The sequence below is a fragment of the Meriones unguiculatus genome, chromosome 16 (assembly GCF_030254825.1).
Source record: "Meriones unguiculatus strain TT.TT164.6M chromosome 16, Bangor_MerUng_6.1, whole genome shotgun sequence".
In the NCBI taxonomy this organism is placed as follows: Eukaryota; Metazoa; Chordata; class Mammalia; order Rodentia; family Muridae; genus Meriones; species Meriones unguiculatus.
The window spans coordinates 18526337-18539350 of record NC_083363.1 but is presented as its reverse complement, the minus strand read 5'-3'; the positions used below and the strand labels follow the sequence as shown (position 1 = coordinate 18539350).

Here is a 13014-nt window from a genome sequence, read left to right as displayed (position 1 = left end):
AATTTTATGAATGTTCCAGATAAATCTTGGTTTCATAACTCATACAGAAAGTATTAGGCACTAGATTAGACCTTTGAAGCAAAAGGGCAACGTTGTGGTTGCTGAAGTATGGCATGTAGCCATTACCTTTTATGCTGGCCATTTTCTGTAATTGTGAAGATTAAAGATTGATAATGTAGGGGAAAGGGTACACAGCTCATTACAGAGTCATGATTTAAGTTCTAAAATAGTAGTTTATTTGTAGTGTTTGTAGACTACCAGACATGCGTGTCTTTTTAGAAATAGGATTCTACTGGAACTTAGATGGGGTAGGAGATGTGTTTTAGTGGTACAGTAGTACTTGCTAATGTTCAGAGGCTTGGTTTGATTTTCACAGTACTAAAAACAAACAAAAGATGGAAAAGAAAAGGTGAAGGACATGAATGTTTCCCAATAGGGTGTGTAGTTTCTTAGGGTTTTTCTCAGAACAGAACCAAAGAGTGATAAGGACAGGGTGGGAAGGGGAAATTGGCTTAGGAAATTTGAAGATGCTAAAAAGTCTAGAATCTACTGAATAGGCCAACCTAAGTCCAAAAGCAGACTGGAATCATAAGGACCAGTCTTCCTTAGAAGACCTCAGTCTGTCTTAAACTTTGGGCTGATTGTGGAGGGTTATTTGTTACTCAAATTATGCCTTACTTAAATATAACTAAACCTGAAAGGCCTTTGGTAGAAACATGTAGACTGACATTTAACCAAATACCTGGACACCATAACATAGCAAGGTCCACACAGAATTGTCACTGGTGCTTTTGATATTTGATTTTCTTGAGTTCTTGGAGGGCAGGTTTCTGTGGCCCCATAATGCCCTTGTCACTTCCCCTTCTTTAATTGCCACACCCTCTACCCCCTTTGCAGTGCTCTTCCGTCCACAGCACCATTGGACTGCAGTTCTAATATAGCTGGGAAAGTAGAAGCACTTTTGCCTGGTTAATTTTGAAATTACCAGCTGACAGTAAAGCATTTAAATGGCTTATTAAGTATTTTCAGAATCCTAATTGTGGGTCAATTCTTAACCGTCTTCCATGCCAGGGATCATGCTCTGGGCAAGCCGTGCTTCTGAGCACAGTCCCAGCGCCTAATGCTTCTGCTTTTGGATGGTCCTTTTCTGGATCTTGGTTCTGAGATGTTTTTTTCTCCTAGCTGCCTCGTATTTCTTACCTATTCAGTTGAGTTCCGTACGAATTTTTTTTCCTGAATGATTTATTGTGACTGCTAAACCTAGCTATTTGGTAAAGGCTATTAATTATAACTTAGTAATATACTTCCATCACATTTGCTCTTTGTAATTTTTAATTGTTTTTTTATGATTTATTACAATTTATTTACTTTGTATCCCAGCTGTGGCCCCCTCCCTCATCTCTTCCCAATCTCTTCCTCCCTTTGTCTTCTCCTCCTATGCCCTTTCCTTAGTCCATTGATAGGGGAGTCCTCCTCCCCTTCCATCTGACCCTAGCCTATCAGGTCTCATCAAAGCTGGCTGCATCATCTTCCTCTGTGGCTTGGCAAGGCTGCAACACCCAGGAGGAGGTAATCAGAGAGCCTGCCATTGAGTTCATGCCATGTTTGTTTTTGAATAGGATTCCTTATAGCCTAGTGATCTGTAATTGGTAAATAGTAAACCTTTGTTTTTGTAAATAATGTTCCAGATGCTCTTTGAGTGGGAATCAGCACTGCAAGTTTGTTTCTTAGTTAACAGTGCATATTCTCTTTGCCATTCAAAGAATAGCCTTTTAAAAAACAAAACAAAAACAGATTATTGTAATTCATACATTAAATCAAAATCTAGATTTGTTACATTTCTTCATTCATACAATTCCTAGGATTAAGTGGTTATATAGTACGTTGACTGGAAACTGCAATAGGTAAAATGACTTCTTTCTTGTTTCTCTCCCACCCACTTTTTATCAAGGAATTAATCTTCTTGCTTACGTATTGAGGCTCCAGTACTACACAAGGTGCCGAAGACTGTAATTGTGGAGACTTTCCTGTTGAGATCTGTACATTTCATTGCTTACTAAACCTAGTGATAGAAGAAAGCACTTTTAATGCCTATTGTATATGTATGAGCAAACTTGTACTAACTGGTAGCTTGTCTCTGCCATGTTGCTTTTGGTTGGCAAGCACTCTGTGGCTGCTCTGCACAGGTGTGACTAAGTAATGCTATCTGCCAGCTTTGAATAGGAGAGTAGTAAGCTGCTGATTAGTTTTTATTGGTCTCGGGCACTTTCAAAGCATTTCTCATTTTGTCTCCCTCCATAAATAGGCTTAAATCCACATATTTGAAATTAACTGTTTAAATGAATTTAAGTAGAAACACAACTATTGATGTCTTAGCTCCACTTCTTCCTCCCTAAAGCTTAAAAATCTACTTCCACATTCTCCAGCCCCAACAACCATCCCCAACAGAGATTTATTGTATCTGAGTTCATAAATGATACTGTTAGATACAATTTATAGGTAAATTGAAACTTTAAAATAGAGGAACTAAAGTCAGTATATGCATTTGTGTGATTGTAGAGGACAATAAATGGCTAGAATTTATTTTGAGATTTTATTTAAACATGCTTATATAGATATTTATCCAACTATAAAATCTGTCTTCTCAGGGAATTTTGCCCCTTTGGGATGGACATGTTAATTCTTAAGAGAGCTAGGAATTGATAGTGCAGCCGAGATCTCACCTGTCAGAATGCTGGGCAAGGTATACAGTCATGTTCCTAAGCTTTTGCTCTTCCAACTGATCTTTATACACCCTCCACCCAACAAGTTAATTTACGTAAATTTTGATTAACATACTACACAATTCCCCTTTCATTATATTGTTATTTCCTATGTGTTACTATATGCAAAAGCACACATTGTGTTGTGAAATTTTTGTGCTAAAGAGAATGTATATGATATTTATATCAGAATATAGAAGTGTATGTTCAGGAAATGAATAAGTACATTGCTTGCCTAGCATGTGTGATGCCCTGGGTTTAAATCTCTGGAGTATAGAAAAAGAGGATGGAAAGTTTGCCTTTGTGTATAAATGTCAGCTCACGATGTATGTATTTTCAAGAAGCCCTTAGAAGTTTGAGAAATGCTCAAAATAAACCCACATTTTCATACATAGTTAGTGAAACATTTTATTCCTGCTCAAAAACAATGAGTCACATAATTATTAAGTTCTACATTCTATTTTCCATGGTTTTATGTGTGTGATATTTTTCCATCCAAGGTTTTTCTGTCCTGTATATAATCTCAACCATTTTTTAAATGTTACATGTATGAATGTTTTTCATGTATGTATGTATGTATGTATGCAAGCATGAATGCACTGCTTGTGTACCAGATGCCTGCAGAAGTCAGATTGCTTGGAAACTGGAGTTAAGGATGGCTGCGAGCTACACTGTGAGTGCTTAGAATTGAAGCTTGGTGCACTGCAAGAACAAGAAATGCTCCTGACTGTGAGCCATCTCTCCACCTTTTCACAATCATTTGTACCAACCAACAGTTGAGCTCCCATATATACTTTTTATATTTTTGTTGCATTTGCTTTTAACTTCCAATGTTTGAATAATTCTGGGGTAGCATTGCAGCTAAGTGACTTGCATGTGCAGGGCCCGTGTTTGATTCTCAGTACAAAAAAGGGAGTAGTTCTAATGGAGGTTGTTCCGAAGCTTCTGTCTTTTACTTTTTACTGACATGTCCTAAATTTACAGTTCGTGGTATTGGTAACCATGCCAGCTCCAATTCAAGTGTTATGTGTAGGACAATGCAGACTTGTTAGATTTACATTGCAGAATGCTGACTAATCGAAGGAAAACATCACTCAAACCCGGCATTTCAGCGGCACTGTATTGATTCTACTTTCAGATGAGCCCTTCTCTGGCATTATTTTTTTTATGCTTCTGTGAACTTGTATTTCCTTACACAGTTGTTCCAATTATCACTACTGTAGTAAACTTCCTCCTTTTCTACTAGTAGATGACCTTTCTCCTACAGCAAAGAGGAAATTGTGGTTACAAGCAGGAACCCCCTTAACTTCCTGTTCTTAGACTTATTTTATCTTTTTGCCTCTTTTTTTTTTTTCTTCTTCTTGTCTCAAAAATGAGTCCATTTGCTATTTCTTCAGCTTTACACATATTTTTTTGGTGAGACTGAGGAGACTGAAGGTAGGTGAAGGTTGAGATTTGTAGATTAGCCGAGGTCTCAGCAGGGAAGGGCAAGAGCTGCCACGTCTAATGGTCAGAGTTTGATCTCCAGGAGAGAACTGACTCCCATAAATTGTTCCCTATCATCTATATGCAGGCACACATGAGTAAATACAGATTTTTAAAAACAAGTCTGTGTATATAAATAAAGCCCAAAAGCTGATAGAAATCACCAACTGTAACAGAAAGTGGAAAGGCTATAAAGTAAGAGCATTCAAAGAATAGATGACTATAGACATTAAGAGATGTTACCAGTGATAATGGAGACTTAACTTCTGGCTTGGTAAGTTTGGATTGAAAGCCTCCAGAGGGTTTTCAGTGGAAGAGTAATGTGAGGAAGTCTTTTCTTTCTCTTAATATTATTTTATTCTGTTTATGTATATGACTATGTTTATGACTGTATGTTTGCACACCAGAAGAGGGCATTGTATCCCATGGGACTACAGCTGTGGGCTGCCATGTGGGTACTGGGAGTTGGTGTGTGTGTGTGTGTGTGTGTTGTGTTGTATTTTTTTGTGTGTTCAGGCTGGACTGAAACTTAAATTTAACCCAACTTGGCTTACTATTTATCCTTTTTCCTGCACCTCCTAAGTACTAGGATTAGAGTTATATGCATCCCTTCATTATTGGTATTTTTATAATAATGCATATCTCTTTTTTCACAATTGTTATATATAGGTATCATCAAAGCAAATGGTTTTAAATATGACTAACCCCAGAAATTGCTTATCATTCCAGTTTGAACTAGATTTTTTAAGATTAATTTTTATATTACATGTAATGTATTTTGCCTATTTTGCCTGTGTGTATACATGTATATGTACCACATGCATGACAAATTACTCGCACAGGCCAGAAGGTTCCAGATTCCCTGGAACTGTGATTGTGGTCAGTTGTCATATGTGATGTGGATGCTGGGAATTGAGTCCAGATCTGATGAAAAAGCAGCAAGTAATCTTAACCACTGAGTCATCTCTTCAGCCCCTGTTTTCATTCTTAGGAAAAAAAGAAATGGTACAGTAGTTCTCAGGTGTTTAGATGATTCCTATGGAAAGACATATAAGGAAAAAGTGAAAACCAGCTCAGAAAATTTGTAGTGTAGGATAGTCTTATGAGATATTTTAAAGAGTGCTCATTTCATATGAAAGTATATAATTAGAAATGTCAGGCATGTTCTGTAAGAATGACAAAGTATAGGTGATTTTTGTATACTATCTGTCTTAGGCTTTCTATGGCTCTGACAAAACACTGTGACCAAAAAATCTTGGGGAGGAAAGGCTTATGCTTTCACATCACTGTTCATTAGCAAAGGAAGTCAGGGCAGTATTTATCTAGGATAAATTTAGAATGATAATGCCAGCGGTCCAGAGTACTAAGCTTTTATTTCATGATTTTGCTGTGAGTTATGATTAAATTATTGCAAGGTCCAACCAAGCATTATGAAAATGAAGAGTTATCAGACTAGGATACTTCAAGTAAGTTTTCTGTTGATAGTTGGAGACTGACTAAAATTTTTTATTTTGCCTTTGGGTGGTGCGTGGGGGGGGAGCCAGGGCCTTGTGCTATAAGTACATAACACAGCTCCCCCACCCCCTTTTTGTTAAGTTGTAATATTGGAGAAATGAGGTACTTAACTCTCTAATATCCTATTTGACATACCATATCAACTATGAAGAAGTGTATATATTTTTTATTGTATCAAGTAGGTTCATTTTTGAAAAATTGATGATACACTTTAGCAGTAGATGCATGTTTATCATGAAGTATTCATGAAAATGATTCATATAAGAAATCTGATCAGTAAAGAAAACGGGATTGATTACTCTAGCTTAGTTTTGAATTATATCACTTAGTGCTTATTTATAAAATGTTACAGAATTAAATTTACTTTTGTGACCAGCAGTGTGATTGTGTAAGAATTTTATTTCAATAGTACCTAGTGTCATTGTTACAACTCTGTTATGACTTTTGGTTTTTTTATTTATTTGTCTACTATGATTATACATGTGTGTATATATATATACACGATTTATTTTGTTATTTATTATTGTGTTAAGGTATTGAAGTAAATTACTAACTGCGTCACAGATAAGGGAATTGATAGAAGTTTGAATTTCAGATAGTCTTAGTAAAGAGATTCCCAGTACCAAATTTTGTTGTTTCCTATCACTTTTGAATATGGTCGTAATTGTTAAGGATCAAATCTCTCTACAGAATAATTTCTTATGCTGTATTGTTATAGTTGCTATAACTATAAAAGTATAAAACTAATTATGAGTTTATGTTTTTGTAGTACGGAATTTGTTAATGTGCTTTGAACATAGAATACAGAAGTTATGACACTATTGATAGCAAAATGTGATGGGCCCTTCTTTATTTATAATTTCAGGACGATATAGACAGCCTGAAGCCCATACTCAGGGACAACCCACAGCTGCATGCGGAAGTGAAGATCTGGGTGAAGGAGCAGAAGGTTCAGGAGATTTTTATGCAAGGTATCTATTGAAGTTACATATATAATTTTCTGAAACTAAGTCAACTTTTTTCGAATGCTCAATTTTATGCAATCTGATAGTTCTGAAAGTTTTAATTGTATGTAGTATGCCAGAAAATAATTGGCAAAGTATAAATAAACATTTTGATAAAGTTTATTATTTCACTTTTTTGTTATTTATTATAGCTTCACTGTTGTTTTGTTGATAGGGAAATTTTCATAATTTGGTATGTTCAAGGTATATTCTTCTTGGAAAGAGAATCAATGGAGGGTTGCCCAAATTCATAGTTGACCTCCTTTGAAGAATGCTGCTGGTATCTGATAAGTGTTCCCTGTGCAACAGTTAGCACAGTACCAGCTTTAATTTTGTTTCCTTTGTTTAGTTAAATTACAGGGTCGTCTATAGCTTGTGATTTTCAAATCTGAGCTGCTTTATAATTCCTAGTAATTTCTTTTGACAGCAGTAAAGTCATATGGTAAATGTAAGATTTTGTGAAGTTGGAGTGAAACTAAGACATATTACTTAAACTGTTGATATGTTATTGAATTCAAAGAATACGGTTTTGTTAAGTTCTCGTATTTATCTCAGTCTTTGAAATTGATGCCAGTTTTTAATTACATCACTTTGGAATGAGTTTGAGACCTGCCTAGTCTACGTAATTGACTTTCAAGGTAGCCCGTACTATATAGTGAGATCCTGTCTCAGAAACAAAAGTAAAACAAAACCATGTCATTAAGTATTAGCAAGCAGTGTTTTGTTTTATTATGCACAACAGCAGGTCATCCAATTCTTAGTGTACACTTACAATTCTTAGTGTAAGTTTTCTTCAAGCTTTATTCATAGAAGTTCATAAATCATAAATAAATAAATAAGTAAGTAAGTAAAGTGAACTTCTTGCATATATCTCCTACCCAGCACCTCTCAAGCTTCGGAATCCTGTCCTGTGTAGCAGTTATCACTGTAGTCTGAAAAAATTTTATTTTTAAATAAATCTGTTATACTGGTGTTATCCTGGTTTGGTTTGGGATACAGTTTCTTAATATCAAATACAAAAAGGGAGGTTCCAAATTACATGTGTTTAATAATGTCATTTAAAGAGATATAAAAATATTTTTTGAAGTCCAGAGATCAGAAAGTGTTGATTGTGGTTAGATGATGTGATGTGTTCGTTCTTACTGTTCCTCCAGACTTTGTAGTTTGGTGATAGAATCATGCTGTGTTTTTACAAGTTTTCCTTTACTTACATCCTTAGTTAAGAAATTAGTAAAGTATTAATAATCTCTTTCTGTCTTTGACAAAAATATTTGAGTGTGACTTCAGATTGTGTGTTCAGTGTGGGGTTTAAGGCTGTTGTGCTTTTGTTACCTTCTGCTAGCTGTCCCATAAATCAGTTACAAATTACTGATTACAAATTACAGATTCCCATTTCAGACATAAACTTCATTTTCTCAAAGCTTGCTAACTAGTTTTTACCTCTGTACCATACTTTAGACCACTATGGCTTTACATTGTGTCCTGTTCTCTTCCTAATTTATGATTGCAAAAACATTCTATGTGCAGCATATAATAACTTCATTCTGAACTAAGATAACTGTCTTTTAAGACATTCTTAAACTGATGTTAAGTGTGTTACTTGTCTGTCACAGAGCATTGTAATTCCTAGTAGGAAACATCTTCATTTAAGATATCCCTTGTGTGTTTTTTTTTTTTTTTTTTTTTTTTTTTTAAGGTCCTTATTCCTTAAATGGATACAGAGTGAGAGTTTATAGACAAGATTCTGCCACCCAGTGGTTTACTGGCATAATTACTCATCATGATCTCTTCACCCGCACCATGATCGTTATGAATGATCAGGTAAATAGTTAAGTTGTGGTGCTGGGGATCAAACCAGGGCTGTGCACATATTAATAAGCACACCTTACGTGTGCTAAGTGCATGTTACTCCCAACCCCTAACCCTAGCCTCTCAAGTAATCCTTTGGAAAGGATAGTTTTGCAGGATAAATACCATATAGGGTTTCTAGTCATATAACCCTAATAAGTTTAAATGTATCTGATGTTACCAAGAGTCCACTGAGGAAGTGATGGTGCTGTCACGTTTATTTCAGTACTGACCAAAGTTAGTTCCTAATTAATTAGCCTTTTTCCCAAAAATTAAAACTTAACTTTCTTAAAACTTAAGCTTTCTTCTTCTCTCTACTAATAAACATTTCCCAAGTATTTTCTTTTCACTACTGAACACTTTCAAAACACATAGGTCTCATGTCACATTTTATTATTGAGATTTTCTGTTAAGAATTTTGTTGAATGCAAAAGGGAAAATGTAATTTTGTCTTTTGTAATTAAAGTTGGTTATATAAGCAGGTGATACCTTACAAATTTGAATTCCCTAATTGATTTGTAAATAGTTCAACTAAGTAAAGAAATTGTACTAATGTTATGCTGGTCAGTTTGTTAGATTTAATGTTTGTTTTGTGTCATGGATTAGGTACTAGAACCACAGAATGTCGACCCTTCTATGGTTCAAATGACCTTTCTAGATGATGTCGTTCACTCTTTGTTAAAAGGTGAAAATATTGGCATTACATCACGACGCAGGTCTCGTGCCAGTCAAAACATCAACGCTGTTCACGTATGTATGTTACTAGTAATGCATTTTTATAAAGTACTTTTCCTCAGGCTACTCAACTCAAATAGTAATGTAATTATTGTTGACTTACTTTTAGAGTCATTATACACGTGCTCAAGCAAATAGTCCCAGACCAGCAATGAACTCTCAAGCTGCTGTACCAAAACAGAACACACACCAGCAACAGCAACCAAGAAGTATTCGTCCAAGTAAGAGGAAGGGCTCAGATAGCAGTATACCTGATGAAGAGAAGATGAAGGAAGAAAAATACGATTACATATCACGAGGAGGTGGGATCCACTTTTTAATAGTTGATTTTGAGAGATAGGTTCTCACTGCAAATCCCTTGCTGTTCTGGAACTCACTGACTGGGCTGGTTTCAGATTCAGAGAGATCTGGGGCTGAGTGCTGGTGTTAATGGCGTGTGCCATCAAGCCTGGCCGAACCCACTTAATTTTTTTAAGGGCATGTTCATGAATAAAAAGTTACTTACTGATCATGAAAAATAAAACTTAATTTTTTTAATCTTTCAGAAAATCCTAAAGGTAAAAACAAACATGTGATGAGTAAAAGAAGGAAACCTGAGGAGGATGAAAAGAAACTTAACATGAAAAGGTTTCGGACTGACAATGTTTCAGACATTTCTGAGAGCAGTGACTCAGAAAATTCAAGTAAGAGAATAACTAATAATTCTTCTGAACAAATGCCAGAGTATGAGTTGAAAAATAAAATTACTTCAAAGATAAGTGGTGAAGAAGGAAAATCCCAAATTGCTGAGAAGGCAGGAGAAGATCCCCTAATAGATGCTCAGAGTCCATGGGATCAGATTCAGGAAGACAAAAACCGTGAAGAAGGGGAAAAGCCAAATTCCATGGACAGCCACCTTCAAGAAAAAATGACTCTCCGTTCATCAGAACAGGCCACAGTTGCTGATCATCTTTCTAGTGATTCAGTTCTTCAGGAATGCAATATGGAAAACAAACCGACAGTGGAATTATTACCAAAGGAGAAGTTAGTGTCCAGAACCCCGACACCCAAATGTATTGTGGATATAAAAAATGATACTCATTCAGAGAGGGCGGCTCAGGAAAATTCAAATACTTTTGGCCTCCAGACACATGAGAACATAGGTGCAAATGTTGGTGACTCCAAACACTCAAATGCAAAACACCCAGAGACAGCAAAGCAAGATTCTGACCAGAGCTGGGTCAGTGATGTGTTGAAAGTAGATTTAACTCAACCAAGTGTTATAAGTACTTCTTCAGGAAATGATCACCGAGATGTGGATAAAGAGAGAAATCACTATGTCCCGTACATGTCATCATTAAGTACAGCTTCTGTCACAGAGGATCAGCTGCATAAACGAAGTCCACCACCAGAAACTGTAAAGTGTAAGCTAAGTACTTCAGTTGACACTCAGAAGAGAAAATCCAATTCTTCGCCTGAAGTTGTTAAACCCAAGATCACTCAGTCTCCTGATGCTGTAAAGTCTAAGGCTACTTATGGGAATAGTCACGCTATTGGTGAGAGAAGGCTGGCGGCTAAAATAGAACATGAGTTATCTAGATGTAGTTTTCACCCAGTTCCTACTCGAGGTAGTGCTTTGGAAACTACAAAGAGCCCTCTAATCATTGATAAAAACGAGCACTTCACGGTTTATAGGGACCCTGCTCTTATTGGAACAGAAGCAGGAACTAATCACATTTCACCTTTTTTGAGCCAGCATCCTTTCCCTCTTCATTCCTCATCCCATAGAACCTGTTTAAACCCAGGTACCCATCACCCTGCCTTAACGCCAGGACCCCACTTACTGGCTGGGTCATCTAGTCAAGCTCCATTACCTACCATTAACACTCACCCTCTCACCAGTGGCCCACACCATTCTGTCCATCACCCTCATTTACTTCCCACTGTGTTACCTGGAGTGCCTACTGCCTCTTTACTTGGTGGCCACCCTCGCCTCGAGAGTGCTCATGCCAGTAGCTTGAGCCACTTAGCACTAGCACACCAGCAGCAGCAACAACTGTTACAACACCAGTCGCCTCATCTTCTTGGACAAGCCCATCCTTCTGCTTCATATAATCAGCTTGGACTTTATCCAATTATTTGGCAATATCCGAATGGAACACATGCTTACTCAGGACTTGGTCTGCCTTCTTCTAAGTGGGTTCATCCGGAAAATGCAGTTAATGCTGAAGCTTCATTAAGGAGGGTAAGTGACACTCCAGAGCAACATGTATTTGTTAATTAACCTCTGGAGGTACTTTAAAAATATTACAGCTTTTTAATTGGCTATTTTTGCAGATGGTTAATAACCTCATCAGTCTTTAGACTTTGATTTGTGGTATATATGTTTCCTAGTGAATGTCCCAGATTAAAATTTATTTGTACCAGTTAAGGTTTTTTTTTCTTTACTTTTTTTTTTTCAGTTAGGTTTTGAAAAAATACATTTTAGTAAATTAAAAAACAAACAAACAAACAAACCCAACGATGTCCTATTAGGCCTTGGAAAGCTGGATGTATTATGTTTTGGGGATATTTCAAAGTGCCTTTTTTTAAGTGCCTTTTGTGCATAAGGTTATTTAAAAGTTAGAGGTTCCTGGTATTTGGCAAAGCCATCACTACATCTGCAACAATACATGCAGGGTCATGTATCTTTGAGCAGTGTTGAACCCTTAAACGTTTTTTATCTTGTAAAAATCTCTAATAACCTTAGCGCAGAAGGTGGTAGAAAAGGACTATGTGTGCTTTCACTAGCAAATAACTGTGTGCTAATAGCAGTGCCACACAGACAGTCAAAAGTGTAAAGGGAGAAAATCTGTTGTTAGACTCACATCACGAAGCAACCTTGGCCTTTGTGCTGCCCACTATATTTTCTATGTATCCCCCCCCCAGGACTGTTTTAAATACCACCTTGCTTGTGGTAAAAGCAATATGAAATGTATCATTTTCAAGCTCTTGATTCAATCAGTAGTATCAAATTTTCCATCTTTTACATTCACTCATTTATCTATTCAGTTTTTATTTCTTACATATCATCTGTCTTTCTATCTGTCTGTCATGTAAGTGGTGAGATGGTGTAGTGCTCAAGTGCAGTTCACAGGACAATTTATTTGGGGTTTTGGCTTTCTTTCTGCCATGTGGCTTCTGGGGATCTAGCACAGGCATCTAGGCATAAAGGCAGGTTTCCTGCTGAGCCACCTGACACACTGGAGTCACGTATCTTTGAGCAGTTGTTAAATATGTCCTTTAGACTCGCCTATATTGACAATTGAGGCAGGTATATGGCCATTTAAAAAGCTGCATTCTACTTTATTTCAAGTACGTAGCTAGGCGCACATTGATTCATTCCTTAGCACTCGGGTCTTAGCTGTGCTAACCAAGGACTCTGCCATTTTATTTAGCATTTGTCAGTGGACATAGGAGTTATTTTCACTACTTAGCTTTTAGGAATAGTGTTTCCATGAAGATGGCATGTACTTATCACTTTTCATGTCATGTTCTGGACAAGCTCCATAATATGTCAGCAGTGGTGATTTTAAAGCCAGTGCTACAAAATTTCATTATTTCAGGAATAATATTGTTTATATTTAGCTTTACATTGGAAATGAGAGTAGACACAAGTATGGTTGTCACAGTGCCAAAAGTTTGTC

The 13014-nt window shown here is 36.6% G+C and overlaps 1 protein-coding gene across 7 annotated transcripts in view; it reads left to right on the top strand.

The window, feature by feature from the left end:
- Positions 1 to 13014, top strand: part of Jmjd1c (jumonji domain containing 1C) — a 154614-nt gene that overhangs the window by 106583 nt on the left and 35017 nt on the right. For 6 of the 7 annotated variants that reach the window (XR_009586749.1, XM_021635256.2, XM_021635257.2 and 3 more), the window contains 5 exons: positions 6628 to 6733; positions 8463 to 8587; positions 9221 to 9364; positions 9459 to 9651; positions 9895 to 11573. Coding sequence is in view for 6 of the 7 variants with exons in the window: in XM_021635253.2 (XP_021490928.1) it covers positions 6628 to 6733; positions 8463 to 8587; positions 9221 to 9364; positions 9459 to 9651; positions 9895 to 11573 (2247 nt within the window). In the remaining variant the exon portion in view is untranslated. Of the gene's footprint in view, positions 1 to 6627; positions 6734 to 8462; positions 8588 to 9220; positions 9369 to 9458; positions 9652 to 9894; positions 11574 to 13014 lie in introns of those variants that run through there. The other variant, XM_021635258.2, reaches the window with a different exon arrangement.